The 22,879-nt window shown below is 45.1% G+C and overlaps 1 protein-coding gene across 2 annotated transcripts in view; it reads left to right on the top strand.

Annotated features, from left to right (window-relative positions):
• LOC112240032 (collagen alpha-1(II) chain) overlaps positions 1-22,879 on the top strand; it is an 85,718-nt gene that overhangs the window by 10,917 nt on the left and 51,922 nt on the right. For both annotated transcript variants that reach the window (XM_042324833.1, XM_042324832.1), the window contains 10 exons: positions 442-474; positions 763-816; positions 5,132-5,233; positions 7,925-8,002; positions 10,875-10,919; positions 12,418-12,471; positions 16,344-16,397; positions 21,275-21,328; positions 22,192-22,245; positions 22,442-22,487. In XM_042324833.1, coding sequence (XP_042180767.1) covers positions 442-474; positions 763-816; positions 5,132-5,233; positions 7,925-8,002; positions 10,875-10,919; positions 12,418-12,471; positions 16,344-16,397; positions 21,275-21,328; positions 22,192-22,245; positions 22,442-22,487 — 574 coding nt within the window. The remainder of the gene's footprint in view (positions 1-441; positions 475-762; positions 817-5,131; positions 5,234-7,924; positions 8,003-10,874; positions 10,920-12,417; positions 12,472-16,343; positions 16,398-21,274; positions 21,329-22,191; positions 22,246-22,441; positions 22,488-22,879) is intronic.

Raw genomic sequence — 22,879 nt, 5'->3', positions numbered from 1 at the left:
CCAAACACAACACATCTGTCCTTCCCTCATTCCCTCTTAGAGACATATTAATGACTCAGGGCTCTCTCTCTCTCTCTCTCTCTCTCTCTCTCTCTCTCTCTCTCTCTCTCCCTCTCTCTGTCTCTCTGTTTCTGTCTCTCTGTCTCTCTGTTTCTGTCTCTCTGTCTCTGTCTCTCTCTCTGTTTCTGTCTCCCTCTCTCTGTCTCTCTGTTTCTGTCTCCCTCTCTCTGTCTCTCTTTCTGTCTCTCTCTCTCTGTTTCTCTCTGTTTCTCTCTTTCTCTCTCTCTTTCTCTCTCTCTCAGTCATCCCAGGAAATTGTACACTGAGACGTACATTGTTTGACAACAATCCATAAACTCATCATCTAACTTCAATCAACACACTTCTTTAATGGTAGTAAAACATGGTTGACACTTTATTTGTCTCTTTCCTCTTCCTCAGGTCGTAGGACCAAGAGGACCTGGAGGCCCTATGGTATGTAAAGCATTTCAACAATTTCCACTATGTAATAGGTGTCAATTTCCACATGCATTAGGTGTGAATTCCCCACGTGTATTAGGTGTCAATTTCTCCCATGTATTAGGTGTGTTTTTCCCACATATGATAGTGTGAATTTCCCTCATCATGTTCCTTAATTATTCCACCACCTTGGACCAGATCCCTAGGGTCCCTTATTAAAAGTAGTGCCCTACATTGGCAATAGGGTGCACATCTAGTGTTTGGATGTACCTGGATACTCACTAGTCTCTCCTCCATCCTCAGGGCCCCCCAGGAGAGCAGGGACCACGCGGAGACAGAGGAGACAAAGGCGATAAGGTGAGTTTTATAGCAGGAGATCCTTTCCGTGCCATTCTCTCTCTCTCTCTCTCTCTCTCTCTCTCTCTCTCTCTCTCTCTCTCTCTATCCCTCTCTCTCTCTCTCTATCTGTTTCTCCCTCTCTCTAAGACTAAACAATGCATAATTCAGAGTCTAAACTCTTCCTATTGGTCTGATAGATAGAGAATGCTCTGGTCAGGAGTAGCTGCTGGACTCATTGCTGGTCTCAGCAGCAGCAGCAGAGTTGGAGGCAGCAGGCTGTCATTGGAGGAGCAAAGCAGATCCAGCTCAGTGCTGTCATGTGTAGTTTCCATTAGGCCGTGTCTGTGGTCTGGGTTGTTTAGCAGATGTGTGTGATGAAGAAGAAGATGAAAAAGAAGATGAGGTGTATGTGTGAGGCTGGTGGGCGGAGCTATAGGAGGGATGGGCTCATAGGAGTGTCTGGAATGGAATCACTGGAACGGAGTCAAACACATAGTTTCAATGTGTTTGACATGTCTGGTACCATCCATTGATTCCATTCCCAACATTACAATGAGCCAGTCCTTCTATAGCTCCTCCCACCAGCCTCCTCTGTGTGTGTGTGTGTGTGTGTGTGTGTGTGTGTGTGTGTGTGTGTGTGTGTGTGTGTGTGTGTGTGTGTGTGTGTGTGTGTGTGTGTGTGTGTGTGTGTGTGTGTGTGTGTGTGTGTGTGTGAAGCCGTAAACCTGTGGCTGTCAGGGAACCGACAGTCCAACCCACAGCCAAGTGTGTGTAATAAATCAGTGATGTTAGCATGGGGAGAGAGAGGCTGTAATGACTTTGATCATTGTGGTAATATGTGTTAAACACCAATAGTATGTCAACATCATGGCCTCAGCCCCAGTCACAGCTCCAGGCCAGGCTTCTGTGATGCTTAAATATGTGTTTCGGCATAATATTTTGGCGGTACGTAGGTTATGAATATGTATTCTTGAGGTTGTATGAAAGGAAGATTTTTTGACAAGAGATGTTCTGATTATGAAGAAAGATTTGTCACACAGTTCTGTTAGTTTGTGTGTTCAGGCTGTCGTCTAATGAGAGTTTTCTAAGGAAATGTTCTGATTATGAAGACCTTGTGTCTGTCTGTATGTCAAATCAAACCCAGCCTAAAACCCCAAACAGCAAGCAATGCAGGTGTAGAAGCACAGTGGCTAGGAAAAACTCCCTAGAAAGGCCAGAACCTAGGAAGAAACCTAGAGAGGAACCAGGCTATGAGGCTATATGTCTGTCTGTCACTGTGGAGGAGGTTGTTCTTTCAGGTTCTCATTTAATATAATAGTTTTAATGAGAGATGTTGTGTTTTTGGTTTTATTTAGTGTTGTATTTGGGCATAATGGTTTTAGAGGTAGGTAGGTAGGTAGGTAGGTATGAAGGTGAATCCATTTTCTCCAGTCTGCCTACACTAGTTTAATGAGACATTTTGTTGAAGACAGGTCTCTCACATGTTCTTCCTTCAGGAAATCATATGATAAAAGAATACAGTCTAGATTAGAGAAGGTTGGTTGGTTGTTGTGTCTGTAGTGGAAGTGAAACTGGCCCGTTGGTTGGTTGTTGTGTCTGTAGTGGAAGTGAAACTGGCCCGTTGGTTGGTTGTTGTGTCTGTAGTGGAAGTGAAACTGGCCCGTTGGTTGTTGTTGTTGTGTCTGTAGTGGAAGTGAAACTGGCCCGTTGGTTGGTTGTGGTGTTTGTAGTGGAAGTGAAACTGGCCCGTTGGTTGGTTGTTGTGTCTGTAGTGGAAGTGAAACTGGCCCGTTGGTTGGTTGTTGTGTCTGTAGTGGAAGTGAAACTGGCCCGTTGGTTGGTTGTTGTGTCTGTAGTGGAAGTGAAACTGGCCCGTTGGTTGGTTGTTGTGTCTGTAGTGGAAGTGAAACTGGCCCGTTGGTTGGTTGTGGTGTTTGTAGTGGAAGTGAAACTGGCCCGTTGGTTGGTTGTGGTGTTTGTAGTGGAAGTGAAACTGGCCCGTTGGTTGGTTGTTGTGTCTGTAGTGGAAGTGAAACTGGCCCGTAGCATGTTGGCTGGAGTACATTGGTGACGTCACACCAACTGCTGCTGATATAGTGACAGACTTGTCTCTTGCTCGGTTGGCTAAAATGGTTGGCTCTGAGTGACATGTGCACAGTATTTGCTTATGCCGCCAATGATTTTACTTACAGGACTCTGGTAGATTTATTTGACAGGTACAACGCACCTGATCTCTGTGAATCTGGCAAGTTAGCTAATAGCTAATAGTCTCTGACCCAGCCAGGGGAACAGGTAGTGGTTAGCTAGTGCCAGATGTGGAATTGTAATTGGTTTGACTTTCTAAATTGACTAGAATTTAAATGGAACTGACCCCAACGCTGGTTGTAACATTGGATATATTGTCCTCAGGTCAGGTCCAGCATGTTTTCATCTTTGATAATGGAGATTTTTTTAACTTTTACAATTACTGTTTTTATTCACATTTTCAGTCTACAATTTGCTTTTCCAATTTGGCATTTTTGTATTATTATTTTGTACCTGCTACTATAGAAATATTTGCAATTAAGTCTTTGTTTGCACCAAAATGAAAGTGGAATGAATGTGCACAGTGTTGTGAACACATTCCTTGAAGGATCATTTGTCAGAGCATGCAGTGTGGTATGCTGGGTTTCTCAGACATGTGTGCTTCAAACATTTTGACCTGCCAACTTTTTCCTCTGGTTGTTGAATGAGCAACATCTCATCTCCAGTAACATACCGCTTTAGATTCTACTATTGAGTTTTAATACAACTTTAAGTACATAGACGTAACAATCACACGCTTTGACATGAACTGTCTGTAACACGCAAAGTCAGACATCAATGACTCACAGCAAAGGGCTGGTTGACATCATCCGTTGACTGAGGGAATAGTTTGCCAACCCTTAATTTCATGTTGTTATCAGGAAGTGTTTGGAAAGGACACAGTTGGTATTAGGTTGCTGTAACAATATCTACCTGGCCAGGTTGTAATCATGTATCCCAGGTAGTAACATGCCGCAGGCTGCATCATGGAATAGAGGCTGTTTACATGCTGGAATTTTTTTCTCAACATTTTTTTGAATGTAAAATCAGTTTTTTTTTTAATGAATTTATTTTGAATTGAATTAAATTCAAATGTATTTATATAGTCCTTCTTACATCAGCTGATATCTCAAAGTACTGTACAGAAACCCAGCCTAAAACCCCAAACAGCAAGCAATGCAGGTGTAGAAGCACGGTGGCTAGGGAAAAACTCCCTAGAAAGGCCTCATTCCCTAGAATGAATAACAATACAAATTGGTGTTCAGTTGCCATGTGGGATAGTTTGAAAACAAGTTGCCCAAATAATTACTGCAGTGTCCTAAGTGATCAGAATCTGATCCACTGCATATGAATTCTTCTGGACTTTATCCTGACTTTATCCTGACTTTTTCTCAGTAAAGTACAATTAGCCTAGAATGTCCTTTCTCTTCTGGTGATTTTCGTATTAGCTGATGGTATGGGACTACCCTGTACAGAGTAGCAGCACCTACATATCTGGAAATAGTCATTTTGAAAACAAAATGGCACCTACTGTACCTCTCTAAGAGAACTGTCAATAGATATTATTATTGTCTCACATTGCTGATGGGCAGTTTCATGTCCCTGACTTGACATTTTCATCTGAAGTATTAGGATTACCACACATTTTCATCTGAAGTATTAGGATTACCACACATTTTCATCTGAAGTATTAGGATTACCACACATTTTCATCTGACGTATTAGGATTACCACACATTTTCATCTGAAGTATTAGGATTACCACACATTTTCATCTGACGTATTAGGATTACCACACATTTTCATCTGAAGTATTAGGATTACCACACATTTTCATCTGAAGTATTAGGATTACCACACATTTTCATCTGACGTATTAGGATTACCACACATTTTCATCTGAAGTATTAGGATTACCACACATTTTCATCTGAAGTATTAGGATTACCACACATTTTCATCTGAAGTATTAGGATTACCACACATTTTCATCTGAAGTATTAGGATTACCACACATTTTCTTTTCTTTACAATTTGTGTGGTATTGTATTATATTTAAAGTTCCCCCTGTGAAACAACTTATTTCTACTGTGCCAAAGAAATGGATTTATTTGATGTTGAAGTGATAGCATTCAAAGTTCAGTATTTTTATTGTCCATTTGGGATAGAATTTGAAAGAAATACAAAAGCTTTCAGCTTTCGAGGAAGATACCCTATTGAGATGACACGCTATTATTCATCTAACTCCTCTCTCTGTCTCCCGTCTCAGGGCAGTCCCGGGCCCCGTGGCAGAGATGGTGAGCCTGGTACCCCTGGTAACCCCGGCCCCCCCGGTCCCTCAGGACCTAACGGACCTCCCGGCCTTGGAGGAGTAAGTATCTCTGCAGAAAAATCTGAAATAGCAGTTTGTGGTGCTATAGCCCAAAATATATCGATGTGTAAAAGGGAAAGCACATGCAGAGAGCAAAATGGACGTGCTTTCGTCTTTTATGGATCATGGAGGTGTATCTCAAAATAACAAGGAGTGGGCTAGCTAATTCTATCAATAAAGACTTTGGGGTTGAAAATGGGAAGTGAAAGGGTGAAATAGTGAAAGGGTGAAATAGTAAAAGTTGTAACAGTGAAAGGGTGTAATATAGAAAGGGTGTAATAGTGAACGGGTGTAATATTGAAAGGGTGTAATAGTGAAAGGGTGTAATATTGAAAAGGTGAAATAGAGAAAGGGTGTATTAGTGAAAGGGTGTAATAGTGAAAGGGTGTAATATTGAAAGGGTGTAATAGTGAAAGGTTGTAACAGTGAAAGGGTGTAATAGTGAAAGGGTGAAATAGTAAAATGGTGTAATATAGAAAGGGTGTAATAGTGAAAGGGTGAAATAGTAAAATGGTGTAATATAGAAAGGGTGTAATATTGAAAGGGTGTAATAGTGAAAGGGTGTAATAGTGAAAGGGTGTAATAGTGAAATGGTGTAATAGTGAAAGGGTGTAATAGTGAAAGGGTGGTAATATTGTGAGATGTTTTGCACAGAAGAACTAGGCAAAGAAACGGAGGTATAGTGTAGAATGGTGGGATAGAGAGAGACACGGTGGAATGCTTTTCATTCCTGGTGAGAGAAGAAGGGAGGAAGGAGGGAGAGAAAGAGGGAGGTGGCTAGACAGGAGGTAGCATGATAGATTTGGGGAAGGGGAGAAGAGGGGAGGAGAGGAAGAAGGGAAGGGGAGGAGAGGAAGGAGGGGAGGAGATGAAGGAGGGAAGGGGTGAAGAGAGGACGAAAGGGAGGAGGGGAAGGGGAGAAGGGGAGGAGAGGAAGGAGAGGGAGGGGAGCAGAGAGGAGGAGAGGAAGGGGAGAAGTGGGGAGGAGAGGAAGGAGGGAAGGGGTGAAGAGAGGACGAAAGGGAGGAGGGGAAGGGGAGAAGGGGAGAAGTAGGGATGAGAGGAAGGAGAGGAAGGGGAGCAGAGAGGAGGAGAGGAAGGGGAGAAGTGGGGAGGAGAGGAAGGAGAGGAAGGGGAGCAGAGAGGAGGAGAGGAAGGGGAGAAGTGGGGAGGAGAGGAAGGAGGGAAGGGGTGAAGAGAGGACGAAAGGGAGGAGGGGAAGGGGAGGAAGGGGAGCAGAGAGGAGGAGAGGAAGGGGAGAAGTGGGGAGGAGAGGAAGGAGGGAAGGGGAGAAGGGAGCAGTAAAGGAAAGGGGTGAAGAGGGGAGGGGCTTTGAAGAAAACACAAGGAGATATTTGGTGAAGGAGAAAGATGAAAATAGTTATCGTACACCACTCCCTGTCTCTACTGTTGATCTGGTATTCATCCCCTCTACCATCTACTGTTGATCTGGTATCCATCCCCTCTACCATCTACTGTTGATCTGGTATCCATCCCCTCTACCATCTACTGTTGATCTGGTATCCATCCCCTCTACCATCTACTGTTGATCTGGTATCCATCCCCTCTACCATCTACTGTTGTTGATCTGCTATCCATCCCCTCTACCATCTACTGTTGATATGGTATCCATCCCCTCTACCATCTACTGTTGATCTGGTATCCATCCCCTCTACCATCTACTGTTGATCTGGTATCTATCCCCTCTACCATCTACTGTTGATCTGGTATCCATCACCTCTACCATCTACTGTTGATCTGCTATCCATCCCCTCTACCATCTACTGTTGATCTGGTATCCATCCCCTCTACCATCTACTGTTGATCTGGTATCCATCCCCTCTACCATCTACTGTTGATCTGGTATCCATCCCCTCTACCATCTACTGTTGATCTGGTATCTATCCCCTCTACCATCTACTGTTGATCTGGTATCCATCCCCTCTACCATCTACTGTTGATCTGGTATCTATCCCCTCTACCATCTACTGTTGATCTGGTATCCATCCCCTCTACCATCTACTGTTGATCTGGTATCTATCCCCTCTACCATCTACTGTTGATCTGGTATCTATCCCCTCTACCATCTACTGTTGATCTGGTATCTATCCCCTCTACCATCTACTGTTGATCTGGTATCTATCCCCTCTACCATCTACTGTTGATCTGGTATCTATCCCCTCTACCATCTACTGTTGATCTGGTATCTATCCCCTCTACCATCTACTGTTGATCTGGTATCCATTCCCTCTACCATCTACTGTGGATCTGGTATCCATCCCCTCTACCATCTACTGTTGATCTGGTATCTATCCCCTCTACCATCTACTGTTGATCTGGTATCCATTCTACCATCTACTGTTGATCTGGTATCTATCCCCTCTACCATCTACTGTTGATCTGGTATCCATCCCCTCTACCATCTACTGTTGATCTGGTATCCATCCCCTCTACCATCTACTGTTGATCTGGTATCTATCCCCTCTACCATCTACTGTTGATCTGGTATCCATCACCTCTACCATCTACTGTTGTCACACAGACAGAGACACACGGATCCTGTTTAGTCATGCTGTGCTGTCTGAGAGTAGACTACCATGACAGATATATGCCGACTGTTATGACAAGAGCGCTCACATATTTTTGTGGTCATATTACAGTATCTTATTGATGCCATTTGTCTTCCAACAGAACTTTGCTGCTCAGATGGCTGGAGGATTTGACGAGAAGGCTGGCGGAGCACAGATGGGCGTGATGCAAGGACCAATGGTGAGAGAGATTATGAGAAACATCATAACACCTTAATCCTGGCGCCATTTGACCAGTTTTCTCCTATCGGCTTGGGAGTAGTATCATTTCCCAGGTTTCTATATGTTCTCCTGTGAGATGCAAAACAAATGCAAGAATGTCACGTCTGGTCTTCTCTGACTAATGCCTACGTGAGACAAGCTTAGGTGAATGGGTATCAGAGTGACTCAACACCCCTCTATGGAGTGTACCAGGGTTTGGTTTGGGCCGACACCCTCCTATGGAGTGTACCAGGGTTTGGTTGGGGCCGACACCCTCCTATGGAGTTTACCAGGGTTTGGTTTGGGCCGACACCCTCCTATGGAGTGTACCAGGGTTTGGTTTGGGCTGACACCATCCTATGGAGTGTACCAGGGTTTAGTTTGGGGCAAACAGACTTGGTCTTCATAAAAAAAAATGTTTGTTGAGTTTACTGAAAACTCCAACGAGCTGGCTGGCAGCTGGCATCACATCCAGCTGGCATCACCTCCAGCTGGCATCACATCCAGCTAGCATCACATCCAGCTGGCATCACCTCCAGTCTGTCAGCCAGAGGGAAAAGAAGAGCACACTCACTAGGAGCTATTTTGGTTTGGAAACCCACCAAGCAGCGCTCGGCTGGCTGCTCCCACAGCGAGCTTTTGGCTGGCTGGTGTAGCTGAAGTCTGAGACCCAGTCACCACTGTGGATTGTACCCCATTAGAGACCTGTGGAGAGGGGAGGTGGGGTTGACTCTTCACTGAGAGTCAACCCCCTACGTCTCTACCTACACCCCCTGGTCCCTAACACAGTGTCTTCACTGAGAGTCAACACCCTACGTCTCTACCTACACCCCCTGGTCCCTAACACAGTGTCTTCACTGAGAGTCAACACCCTACGTCTCTACCTACACCCCCTGGTCCCTAACACAGTGTCTTCATTGAGGGTCAACACCCTACGTCTCTACCTATACCCCCTGGTCCCTAACACAGTGTCTTCATTGAGGGTCAACACCCTACGTCTCTACCTACACCCCCTGTTCCCTAACACAGTGTCTTCACTGAGAGGCAGTGGGCCACACCACCCAAACACACACCCACATACAGTCCCCAAACACACACACACAGACTCCAAACATTCACCCACACTCCGCCTACGAATGGACATAGAGCACCATTGATAAGCCGCTAGTCCGTTGCGGCGGTGGATCTGTCCGTGGTGCGCCCTGCTGAAAAGATGGCTTTCATTCCCTTCCTACTGTTGTTGATCTGGTATCCATCCCCTCTACCATCTACTGTTGATCTGGTATCTATCCCCTCTACCATCTACTGTTGATCTGGTATCCATCCCCTCTACCATCTACTGTTGATCTGGTATCCATCCCCTCTACCATCTACTGTTGATCTGGTATCCATCCCCTCTACCATCTACTGTTGATCTGGTATCCATCCCCTCTACCATCTACTGTTGATCTGGTATCTATCCCCTCTACCATCTATGTTGATCTGGTATGCATCCCCTCTACCATCTGTTGTTGATCTGGTATCCCTCCCCTCTACCATCTGTTGTTGATCTGGTATCCCTCCCCTCTGTCAGTAACTGCTCTGTCCCTCAGGGACGTTTGCTTTGGCTGCTGCCCTGCATTTCTCTACTATAATCAGTCTAAACACCAACACTATGAATACTGTGTTGTAGAGAGCATAAAAGGTTGTCTTACTGTTGTCCATGTGCCCTTTCATGAGTGGAGGAGTGGAAATCATATGTTTTATTATTTTAACGTCTTCGTTTTTCTTAGAGAGAATGTCTAGGCTGCGACTGAAATGCCTCCCTATTCCCTTTATAGTGGGACTACTTCTCCCCTACTTAGTGCACTGCTTTAGCCCAGTACCCATAGATCTCTGGTCATAAGTAGTACACTATGTAGGGAATAGCGTGTGATTTTCAGATGCAAGCCCTCGACATTCTCACTGAACTCCAGATCAGGTACATTTTCTCATCGTCTTGTCTTTGGTCATGTAATGATTTTCTCTGTGTGACAGATTTGGCTCATCACCTGTGTAGAATGTGAAATGTCTCTCTGAGCTCTGAGTAACGATGCACAATGACATTGAGCTGACAAGAGTATTACACCTACTGACAAGACAAGTCTTTATAAACTGGAGGAGATTAACATTAGAGAAGCTTAACGTTAGATCAGTGAGCAGCGCAAGGATTACTTTGAAGATTTATGATCTTATTAATGAAGAAACAATGTGGCCAACGCAGGGTTCAAGACTCCAATTCACTGTACAACACTTCTGGCCCTGACCTCTGAACTACAGAGAGAGGGAGAGAGAAAGAGAGAGAGAGAGAGAGAGAGAGAGAGAGAGAGAGAGAGAGAGAGAGAGATACAGAGAGAGGTACCGAGAGAGAGAGAGAGAGAGAGAGACAGAGAGAGAGTAAACAGAGAGGGAGAGAGATACAGGGAGGGAGAAAACAGAGGGAGAGAGAAAGAGAGAGAATGAGAGAGGGAGAGAGAGAGAGAGAATGAGAGAGGGAAAGAGAATGAGAGAAAGAGTCTGAATGTGGGATTCCAAAATGATTTATGGTTCTGACAGGCAGGAGGCAGGAGGCAGACAGGGGGCAGGCAGGAGGCAGACAGGAGGCAGGCAGGAGTATTATAGCCAATAATATGTTTTCTAACTCAAGAGAAGAGAGAAGTTAAAGTGGAGAAACACACGACTATCTCTTCCCCCTCCATTCTGAAATATGTCAAAGTTCATTATGAAAATGAGAAACAAACATATTTTTTAATGTTGAGTTGTTTGAAGATTGGTTGAGGTTGTGATTATGTTGTTATTGTCTAACGTCTCGTCTGTCTCTCTTTCTCCCCCAGGGCCCTATGGGTCCTCGAGGGCCACCTGGCCCCTCTGGAGCTCCTGTAAGTACCTGCAAATAAACACACACACATGCGCACATACACACACTCCCGGCTACGAGCCCTGAAGTTATAACCTTATATAACACTGGGTACTGTAGATGCTCTTAATGTAGATGTTCACAACCACCTTTAGTTCAGCCCAGAGCCATATATAAATATATAATCATATACAGATATACAGTCTACTGGTACATTATGATATGACTGTGGTTCTTTACAGTAGTTTGTCCCATAGTGCTCCCTCAAAGAACTTCACAAAGTTTTATATTGAGTTGAATTCTTCGTCAGTAGTCTAGTTCTCTTCATGCTGAATGTGTATAGATGAAGGCCTGATTCAAGCAGTGAATGAATACATGACGGGAAACAGAAACAGTCTATAGCATAAACGTAAACACAGAGTAGACATTAGATATGGTTACTATGGTTACTGCACACAGCAGAATGGTTATGGTTACTGCATAGCAATCAATCAAATCAATCACATTCATTTACAAAGCCCTTTTTACATCAGCCGATGTCAAAGTGCTGTACAGAAACCCAGCCTAAAACCCCAAACAGCAAGCAATGCAGATGTAGAACACAGAGTAGACATTATTCCACACACTGTAGGTTTATTTGTTCCTGTGCTGCATTCCATTCCAGAGGAGGAAGATGGCATTGAATAACTTCATGTCCCAGCTGCACACTGCAGGGGTTTATCCTACCGCAGACAGACAGGCAGCGCAGCACCTGACAATATACCTTTCATAGAGCTCGGTGGGACATTCCCCTCAGCACAGACATAACTGGGTTCAAATAGTATTCAAAGTGTTTCAAATACTGTAAACATTTGCTTGAGTCTGCCTGGAGAGCCAGATGGATGGGGATTACAGTTTTGCGACTATTCAGTTAGTCCTATTGCTCCAGGCAATCGTAGCTAAAGTACTTGAAAGAGATCAAATCCTATTTGAACCCATGTATGTTCCAAAGCCCTCCACCCAAAGCCCCTCAGCTCAGCTCCTCTCCTACCTCTCCTCTAAAGTCATTCAAGTGGAAGGTATTGCCAGCCAGGGGACATGACTGGGCATGAAGCCCATGATTTGGGGAACCACTGCACCCCCCCCCACACACACACACACACCCTCGTCTTGGTAGAGTCACGGCCCCTGGAGGGGATAGGAAAACACTCGGATTTGGTGTGATTTGATGATATTGCTGGGGTATTTGTTAACTGAGTAAGAAGATAGCATACACGTAGTATAGGATATCACATGCTATCTCTACTCAAACTAGTGAGCCCATCATAGATCAGTTATTGTTGTACTTTTACCATACTTTCAGGTTTATCAAAAACAATAGAGTATATTTTAAATCTCCTGTAGTCCTTACAGTAATATCAGCTAAGAAATCAAAGGAAATATTACATATTATTAAAAGACCAATAGACATCTAAGGTCATCAGGTTCACTTCACGGACGTCTCTAATCTGCCCTCTCTATTCTCTTCTCTTCTATCCCAGGGCCCACAAGGTTTCCAAGGCAACCCCGGAGAGGCTGGAGAGCCCGGATCAGCTGTAAGTATCCCATAATAGTTACCCACAGTGTGAGGGCATTTTCAACTACCCTCTTCCTCATACACACACACTAAAGCAGACACACACACACACACACACACACACACGGAAACTGTGAGCTATGAGGATATATTGAGGGCTAACCTAGGGTTGGAACCAGTTCAAGGAACAGAACCAAAAACCGGAAAATAACTAAATTATTTGAGAAATAGAACCCGAACCGAAAAACAAAAGTGATCTATACTGTTCCGGAATATAAACGTTATTTTAAAAGCATGAGAACGTTCTTTTACGTTCCAAGCATTTTCTTCCAGTCCCACAAAAATCACAACAAAGAGACTTATGCCACATTCACGTGCCATTCGGAATTAGGAAACTCAAAAATGTTTGACTTGGCTAACTGGTTGAACTGCGGCATGTGTATAACTGCAACCAGTTAGCAAGTCTAACATTTCAGAGTTCCGACTAGCACATGAACACGGCATTATTCCAGCATCCACCTGCCAACTGGAAATCTTTACCAGTGGGTGTGCATGTAGGCTACCTGCCCCTCCCCTCTGAAGCCTAGGTTACTGTAGCCTAGGTTACTGAAGCTTAAATTACTGTAGCCTAGGTTACTATATCCTATGTGGCCGCTGATTGACTGAATACCCTGGCGCAAGGTGGTTGTTGTCAACAAAGCAGCATGACAGAATTATGATGCTAAGTTTTCAAACTGCTAGTTTCTCTGAGAAGATATATAAATCAACCAGTGCATTTAAACAACAACGTATATACACCTATTTCACTTTTGTCATAATCCAAATGACCACTGCTGCACATGCTGCCACTGTTTTGAACAGACTAGATTATACTATATACTAATGAACGAGTGCACCAGGGAGAATATAATCATTTAATTTAATCTATATTTAACGAGGCAAGTTTGTTAAGAACAAATTCTTATTTACAATGACGGCCTACACCGGCTAAACCCGGATGACGCTGGGCCAATTGTGCGCTGCACTATGGGGCTCCCGATCTCGGCTGGCTGTGATACAGCCCGGGATCAACACCCAGGTCTGTAGTGATGCCTCTAGCACTATGATGCAGTGCCTTAGACCACTGCGCCACTCGAAAGAAATGAGAAACTACCAACTAAGTGAAAACACTTAATCTAACTGGGGATAGCTAGCTAACATAATGTCACAAAGCATTACCTAACTGGGGAGAGCTAGCTAACATAATGTCACAAAGCATTATCTAACTGGGGAGAGCTAGCTAACATAATGTCACAAAGCATTATCTAACTGGGGAGAGCTAGCTAACATAATGTCACAAAGCATTACCTAACTGGGGAGAGCTAGCTAACATAATGTCACAATGCATTATCTAATTGGGGAGAGCTAGCTAACATAATGTCACAAAGCATTATCTAACTGGGGATAATCCACTATCCAAAATCCGAACTGCCAGTGCCAGCCCATAGCCAAATGTTTAGCTAGCTAGTTAAAGTTAGCATATATGCTAGCTAGCACAACATAGCTTAAGTTAAGGACACTGCACTAACTCGGCAGCTAGCACAGGTAGCTGTTTCATGGAAACTGGCTTATCCATTGTGCATTATTTATAATGTCAGTACCAGCTACTGTGGTTTGCTAGCTTGGAGGAAGTATTTAGTGTTGTGTGCACTTAGATAACTACCATCCCATAGCCTACATTGCATATAAAGTGTGACTGGCTCATTCGTGGATGTATGGAGAAAAAATCCTAATAAAAACTCCCACTGAAAAAAAAACAGTGCTATCTAGATCCTAAAAAGATGATTCAGCAGTCCCCATAGAATAACCTATTGAAAAGCACTTTTTGGATCCAGGTGGAACCCTTTTGGTTCCAAGTAGAACCCTTTTTGGTTCCATGTTAAACCCTTTCCATAGAGGCTTCTACATGGAACCCAAAAGAGTTCAATCTGGAACCGAAAAGGGTTCTCCTATGGGGACAGACGAATAACGCTTTTGGAACACACACACACACACACACACACACACACACACACACACACACACACACACACACACACACACACACACACACACACACACACACACACACACACACACACCACCGTGTTAACCTCCTGCTGAGAGCAGTTACACAGAAACCTGATCAGACAGACAGACAGACAGACAGACAGACAGACAGACAGACAGACAGACAGACAGACAGACAGACAGACAGACAGACAGGTACACACTAAATGCAGACAGACAGACAGACAGACAGACAGACAGACAGACAGACAGACAGACAGACAGACAGACAGACAGACAGACAGACAGACAGACAGACAGACAGACAGACAGAGGCTCCTTCTCCTTTCACCTCCCACCTCGAGTCCACTGTTTAATACATCCTCACCTGCAATTAGAATCAGACCTGCTGGGTCTGTTGTTGTCAGGCCAGAATGAATCACATCAGTTCCCATAAACACACACACACACACACACACACACACACACACACACACACACACACACACACACACACACACACACACACACACACACACACACACACATCCCCAAAAAACAACCCTAGTACTGAAGATTTGGCCAAGAAACAGCTGGCCAATACACTCAGAGGATATTGAAGTATTCCTTCAACCTAATCTACCTATAAAGTCAGTTGATTCTGCAGTCTTCCCATAGAGAGTCCCATAAAGAGTCTACCCATAGAAAGAGTCCATAATGTTGCCAGAAAAAGTGAAACGACTGGAAAAAAACATTACAGTTTAGTGTAACATTCTCTTGTTTTTAACCATACATTGTCAATTAACTTGCCTCCACTGTTATTCACTGTCCTGGCATAACGTGCCTTGTTAAATGTTAATTTGTGGAATTTCTTTCCTTCTTAATGCGTTTGAGCCAATCAGTTGTGTTGTGACAAGGTAGGGGTGGTATACAGAAGATAGCCCTATTTGGTAAAAATCCATATTATGGCAAGAACAGCTCAAATAAGCAAAGAGAAATGACAGTCCCTCATTATTTTCAGACATGAAGGTCAGTCAATCTGGAAAATTTCCAGAACTTTTAACGTTTCTTCAAGTGCAGTAGCAAAAACCATCAAGCTCTATGATGAAACTAGACCGACCACATGAAAGGAAGACCCAGAGTTACCTGAGAGTGGCTGTCATGAGGACGTTCTCAGCCAGGGGTGCTTGTTAATTAGAGAGGGAAATGCCTTTACGACACACACACACAGACACACACACGTTTACACACAGACACACACACTCCGTCTACCCTGTCACTGTCTTACGTGTATGACCTCTACAGTGCTGCCCTCCATTGGTTTAGGTCCTCCTGACAGGGCCTCATGGTCTGTCTATCTGACTAACTGTCTTCTCTGTTCTCTTCTCTCCTGACAGGGCCTCATGGTCTGTCTACCTGACTAACTGTCTCTCAGTTCTCTTCCCTCCTGACCTCATGGTCTGTCTATCTGACTAACTGTCTCTCTGTTCTCTTCTCTCCTGACAGGGCCTCATGGTCTGTCTACCTGACTAACGGTCTCTTTTCTCTCCTGACAGGGCCTCATGGTCTGTCTACCTGACTAACTGTCTCTGTTCTCTCCTGACAGGGCCTCATGGTCTGTCTACCTGACTAACTGTCTCTTTTCTCTCCTGACAGGGCCTCATGGTTTGTCTACCTGACTAACTGTCTCTGTTCTCTCCTGACAGGGCCTCATGGTCTGTCTATCTGACTAACTGTCTCTCTGTTCTCTTCTCTCCTGACAGGGCCTCATGGTCTGTCTACCTGACTAACGGTCTCTTTTCTCTCCTGACAGGGCCTCATGGTCTGTCTACCTGACTAACTGTCTCTGTTCTCTCCTGACAGGGCCCGTTGGGTCCCCGTGGTCCACCTGGACCCTCTGGTAAACCTGGAGATGACGTAAGTAGAACAACTGCCACTTTCACTATCACACACACAGAAATGTAACCTCTGCAGGCTATTGAGGATGTGTCTGATGCAGGAGACTAACACAAGTGTCAAAGAAAGCAGAGCCAAAATGACATGACACACACTGTTTTCATTGATCTCCCCACACCCATCCATACTGTACCCATTGATCTCCCCCACCCATCCATACTGTACCCATTGATCTCCCCACACCCATCCATACTGTACCCATTGATCTCCCCACACCCATCCATACTGTACCCATTGATCTCCCCCACCCATCCATACTGTACCCATTGATCTCCCCCACCCATCCATACTGTACCCATTGATCTCCCCACCCATCCATACTGTACCCATTGATCTCCCCTCCACCCTCCACACTGTATCCATTGATCTCCCCCACCCTCCACACTGTTTCCATTGATCTCCCCTCCACCCTCCACACTGTTTCCATTGATCTCCCCTCCACCCTCCACACTGTTTCCATTGATCTCCCCCACCCTCCACACTGTTTCCATTGATCTCCCCTCCACCCTCCACACTGTATCCATTGATCTCCCCTCCACCCTCCACACTGTTTCCATTGATCTCCCCTCCACCCTCCACACTGTTTCCATTGATCTCCCCTCCACCCATCCATACTGTACCCATTGATCTCCCTCCACCCTCCACACTGTTTCCATTGATCTCCCCTCCACCCTCCACACTGTATCCATTGATCTCCCCCACCCTCCACACTGTATCCATTGATCTCCCCCCACCCTCCACACTGTTTCCATTGATCTCCCTCCACCCTCCACACTGTATCCATTGATCTCCCCTCCACCCTCCACACTGTTTCCATTGATCTCCCCTCCACCCTCCACACTGTTTCCATTGATCTCCCCTCCACCCATCCATACTGTACCCATTGATCTCCCCTCCACCCTCCACACTGTTTCCATTGATCTCCCCTCCACCCTCCACACTGTTTCCATTGATCTCCCCCCACCCTCCACACTGTTTCCATTGATCTCCCTCCACCCTCCACACTGTTTCCATTGATCTCCCCTCCACCCTCCACACTGTTTCCATTGATCTCCCTCCACCCATCCATACTGACTGTTGTCTGTTGGTAGAATGTTGACACGTTTACACCAATTGTCACGAGTCCGACCGAGGGTGTTTCCTTTTCCCGGGCGGGTGGCGCTCGGCGGTCGTCGCCACCGGCCTATTAGCTGCCACTGATTGTTTTTCCTCCCCTCCTTGTATGTTTAGTGGTAGCACCTGTGTAGGGTTAATTAGTTTGTCTTTATTAGACAGCCGGCCCGCCTGGTTGTTGTGCGGGATTATTTCATTGTAACCTTCGGCTCTGTTGTGTTTGGAACGTTAATGAGCACCCTGTGGTGTGTTAAGCGCTATTAAAAGACGCACAGCATTGAAATTCTGTTTCCTGCATTTGACTCCACAATACACAAGCATTACACCAATAAAATAATAATACACAAATACTATGAAGTGAACAGCATTCACGGTTCATACACTGTCCTAAATAATTCCCCCTCACATAGAAATGTCCTCGTAGCTAGGGCCAGGAGTTTTTCTTGGTGATGATGTCACAGGGTCAGGAAAATCTCCTGGCCCCCATCATCATGTTCCGTCACAGTCACCTATCCCCATTGGTTTGTCTACAGTCCATCTGGCCAATCACTCTTCATGTAAAGTTAATGTGTGAGCCAATCACGATTGCCCATATTGTGCCCATCCACACTACTCCCACACCAATATTGTCACACCTCTAACAGCCTCATGTACAAACTCTATCATTTGATCATGATGATAAATGGTCATAATATGAATATTATAATCAGAACTGTCCCCAATGGTCTGTACCCAGTGGTCTGTCCCCAATGGTCTGTCCCCAGTGGTCTGTCCCCAGTAGTCTGTCCCCAATGGTCTGTCCCCAGTGGTCTGTCCCCAATGGTCTGTCCCCAGTGGTCTGTCCCCAATGGTCTGTCCCCAGTGGTCTCAATGGTCTGTCCCCAGTGGTCTGTCCCCAGTAGTCTGTCCCCAATGGTCTGTCCCCAATGGTCTGTCCCCAGTGGTCTGTCCCCAGTAGTCTGTCCCCAGTGGTCTGTCCCCAGTGGTCTGTCCCCAATGGTCTGTCCCCAGTGTTCTGTCCCCAATGGTCTGTCCCCAGTGGTCTGTCCCCAGTAGTCTGTCCCCAGTGGTCTGTCCCCAGTGGTCTGTCCCCAATGGTCTGTCCCCAGTGTTCTGTCCCCAATGGTCTGTCCCCAGTGGTCTGTCCTCAGTAGTCTGTCCCCAGTGTTCTGTCCCCAATGGTCTGTCCCCAGTGGTCTGTCCTCAGTAGTCTGTCCCCAGTGGTCTGTCCTCAGTAGTCTGTCCCCAGTGGTCTGTCCCCAGTGGTCTGTCCCCAGTAGTCTGTCCCAAGTAGTCTGTACCCGGTGGTCTGTACCCGTGTACTGTATATCATCCCCACTATCATCCTCTGCCGTATTAAAGACGATTTAATCATGTTTATATATCTTACATTACTCTTATCACATGTGTATAATGTGTTTTATACCATCTACTGCACCTTGCCTATGTCGCTTGGCCATCGTTCATCCACATATCCTCATTCACCCCTTTAGATTTGTGTATATTAGGTAGTTGTTAGGAATTGTTAGATTACTTGTTAGATGTTACTGCACTGTTGGAACTAGAAGCACAAGCATTTCGCTACACTCCCATTAACATCTGCTAACCATGTGTATGTGACATATAACATTTGATTTGATTTGATTGAAACAAGTGAAAAATAAATATTGAAACTGCAGTTCCACCATTCAGCCACTGGGTGGCAGCTGACTGGCCCACTAGTCATTTATCAGTGTCCATCAGTAGGCACTGTGTTAATTGAATTTCAATCTGAAATGTTCATTTCAAGTGAGTGGCTTGTAAAAAAATATTAGCATAAAAATAAATTGTGAATGATCAAAACCTTTTTATTTTATTTTATTTACATCACAGACAATCAACTGATCTAATAGCCCACGTCTCCCTCCCTTCCTCTCTGTCTCTTCCTCTCTGTCTCTTCCTCTCTGTCTCTTTCTCTCTGTCTCTTCCTCTCTGTCTCTTCCTCTCTGTCTCTTCCTCTCTGTCTCTTCCTCTCTGTCTCTTCCTCTCTGTCTCTTCCTCTCTCTGTCTCTTCCTCTCTGTCTCTTCCTCTCTGTCTCTTCCTCTCTCTGTCTCTTCCTCTCTGTCTCTTCCTCTCTGTCTCTTCCTCTCTGTCTCTTCCTCTCTGTCTCTTCCTCTCTGCCTCTTCCTCTCTGTCTCTTCCTCTCTGTCTCTTTCTCTCTGTCTCTTCCTCTCTGTCTCTTCCTCTCTCTGTCTCTTCCTCTCTGTCTCTTTCTCTCTGTCTCTTCTCTCTGCCTCTTCCTCTCTGTCTCTTTCTCTCTGTCTCTTTCTCTCTCTCTCTTCCTCTCTGTCTCTTCCTCTCTTTCTCTCTGTCTCTTCCTCTCTGTCTCATCCTCTCTGTCTCATCCTCTCTGCCTCTTTCTCTCTGTCTCTTTCTCTCTGTCTCTTCCTCTCTGTCTCTTCCTCTCTGTCTCTTCCTCTCTTCTCTTTATCTGTCTCTTCCTCTCTGTCTCTTTCTCTTTCTCTCTGTCTCTTCCTCTCTGTCTCTTCCTCTCTGTCTCTTCCTCTCTGTCTCTTCCTCTCTGTCTCTTCCTCTCTGTCTCTTTCTCTCTGTCTCTTCCTCTCTGTCTCTTCCTCTCTCTGTCTCTCCTCTCTGATTCTTTCTCTCTGTCTCTTCCTCTCTGTCTCTTCCTCTCTGTCTCTTCCTCTCTGTCTCTTCCTCTCTGTCTCTTCCTCTCTGTCTCTTCCTCTCTGTCTCTTTCTCTCTGTCTCTTCCTCTCTGTCTCTTCCTCTCTCTGTCTCTTCAGATCTGTCTCTTTTCTCTGTCTCTTCCTCTCTGCCTCTTCCTCTCTGTCTCTTTCTCTCTGTCTCTTTCTCTCTCTCTTCCTCTCTGTCTCTTCCTCTCTTTCTCTCTGTCTCTTCCTCTCTGTCTCATCCTCTCTGTCTCATCCTCTCTGCCTCTTTCTCTCTGTCTCTTTCTCTCTGTCTCTTCAGATACTGTCTCTTCCTCTCTGTCTCTTCCTCTCTGTCTCTTCCTCTCTGTCTCTTTCTCTCTGTCTCTTCCTCTCTGTCTCTTCCTCTCTTTCTTCTGTCTCTTCCTCTCTGTCTCATCCTCTCTGTCTCATCCTCTCTGTCTCTTCCTCTCTGTCTCATCCTCTCTGTCTCTTCCTCTCTTTCTCTCTGTCTCTTCCTCTCTGTCTCATCCTCTCTGTCTCATCCTCTCTGTCTCTTCCTCTCTGTCTCATCCTCTCTGTCTCTTCCTCTCTTTTCTCTGTCTCTTCCTCTCTGTCTCATCCTCTCTGTCTCTTCCAGTCTTTCTCTCTGTCTCTTCCTCTCTGTCTCTTCCTCTCTTTCTCTCTGTCTCTTGATTCTGTCTCTTCCTACTGTCTCTTTCTCTGTCTCTTCCTCTGTCTCTTGATTCTGTCTCTTTCTCTCTCTCCCTCTTCCTCTCTTTCTCTCTGTCTCTTCCTCTCTGTCTCATCCTCTCTGTCTCATCCTCTCTGTCTCATCTCTGCCTCTTTCTCTCTGTCTCTTTCTCTCTGTCTCTTTCTCTCTGTCTCTTTCTCTCTGTCTCTTCCTCTCTGTCTCTTCCTCTCTGTCTCTTCCTCTCTGTCTCTTCCTCTCTCTGTCTCTTCCTCTCTGTCTCTTCCTCTCTGTCTCTTCCTCTCTGTCTCATCCTCTCTGTCTCATCCTCTCTGCCTCTTTCTCTCTGTCTCTTTCTCTCTGTCTCTTTCTCTCTGCTAAAGGGTGAGGCTGGCAAACCCGGAAAAGGTGGTGATCGTGGACCTTCTGGTCCTCAGGTATGGTTTCATTATCTCTTCACTATCTTTTCATTTATATGTTCATTTATCTGTTCATTTATCTACACTCAATTCATCTCACTTCCTATTCATGCTGACTTAGTTATTACAGTTGTACACACAACAATTTTGATTTAAACTGCATTGTTGGTTAGGGGCTTGTAAGTAAGCATTTCACTGTAAGGTCTACACCTCTTGTATTCGGTGCATGTGACTAATACAATTTTATTTTATTGTATTTTATTCGATGATCATTCAAGCAGACAAAGGAAGTATACAGTCCAGTTAGAAGACTCTCCAAGATGATTCAGTCAGATACGGTCCTGTTAGAAGACTCTCCAAGATGATTCAGTCAGATACAGTCCAGTTAGAAGACTCTCCAAGATGATTCAGTCAGATACAGTCCTGTTAGAAGGATCTCCAAGATGATTCAGTCAGATACAGTCCGGTTAGAAGGCTCTCCAAGATGATTCAGTCAGATACAGTCCGGTTAGAAGACTCTCCAAGATGATTCAGTCAGATACAGTCCGGTTAGAAGACTCTCCAAGATGATTCAGTCAGATACAGTCCGGTTAGAAGACTCTCCAAGATGATTCAGTCAGATACAGTCCGGTTAGAAGACTCTCCAAGATGATTCAGTCAGACAGAAGAGGAATAGCTGTCTCTACTAAATCCTCCCTCATGTCATCTGTCTCTCTGGCCCTCTGGCCTTCTGCCCCTTTAACATCATATGTCTGGCTCCAAACCAGACTAGACCAGAGCAGGAAAGCAGATCTGGAGAAAAACAGAATAACCATTCCATTCTCTCCTATCTCTCCTCTTTCTATCTTCCCCTGTCTCTTGTTTTCTCTTCTGTACAACAGGGAGCTCGTGGATTCCCAGGAACTCCCGGTCTGCCTGGAATCAAAGGGCATAGAGTAAGTGATGTCATAGCAGTGACAATATAAAATATGTCATCTTCAAATGTGTTCTTTCCTGTTTACCTGCTTCTGGTGAACGTGTATGTTTGTCATTGTTATACAGCTGTGAGCAACTGCATTGCCCAGTCAATGTGACAGTGAAGACTTGGTTCCCAGTCCTGTACTCAGTCCTGTCTGTATCTCTTCTTTCCAGGGTTATCCAGGTCTTGATGGACTCAAGGGAGAGGGTGGAGCTGCTGGTTCTAAGGTAGGAAGGACTCAACATCAGCATCCTCTATCTCTCTCAAGTCATTCTATTCTCACAGATATCCTATCATTGCCTTTTTTGTCTGTCATGTTGTGATGCCTGTTTACCTACCATTCTGACCACCTCTAAAACACAAACCCCTCCTCCTTTTCTCTCCGTCTCCTCCTACTAATTGAATGACTCTTCTCTGTTCTAGGGGGAGTCTGGTGCGCCCGGTGAGAATGGGGCTCCCGGACCCATGGTGAGCACAGATGGATAACTGATACCTGTCAGATAACTGATACCTGTCAGACACATTACAATGTGACATCATATGTAGTGGATGTAGTAGAGTAGAAATACTGTGAAATAGATCTGCCACACATTGAATATCTATGGCAAATA

This window comes from Oncorhynchus tshawytscha, linkage group LG07, assembly GCF_018296145.1.
Source record: "Oncorhynchus tshawytscha isolate Ot180627B linkage group LG07, Otsh_v2.0, whole genome shotgun sequence".
In the NCBI taxonomy this organism is placed as follows: Eukaryota; Metazoa; Chordata; class Actinopteri; order Salmoniformes; family Salmonidae; genus Oncorhynchus; species Oncorhynchus tshawytscha.
Note: the sequence above shows the minus strand (reverse complement) of the source record. Positions and strands in the feature narration are given on the sequence as shown.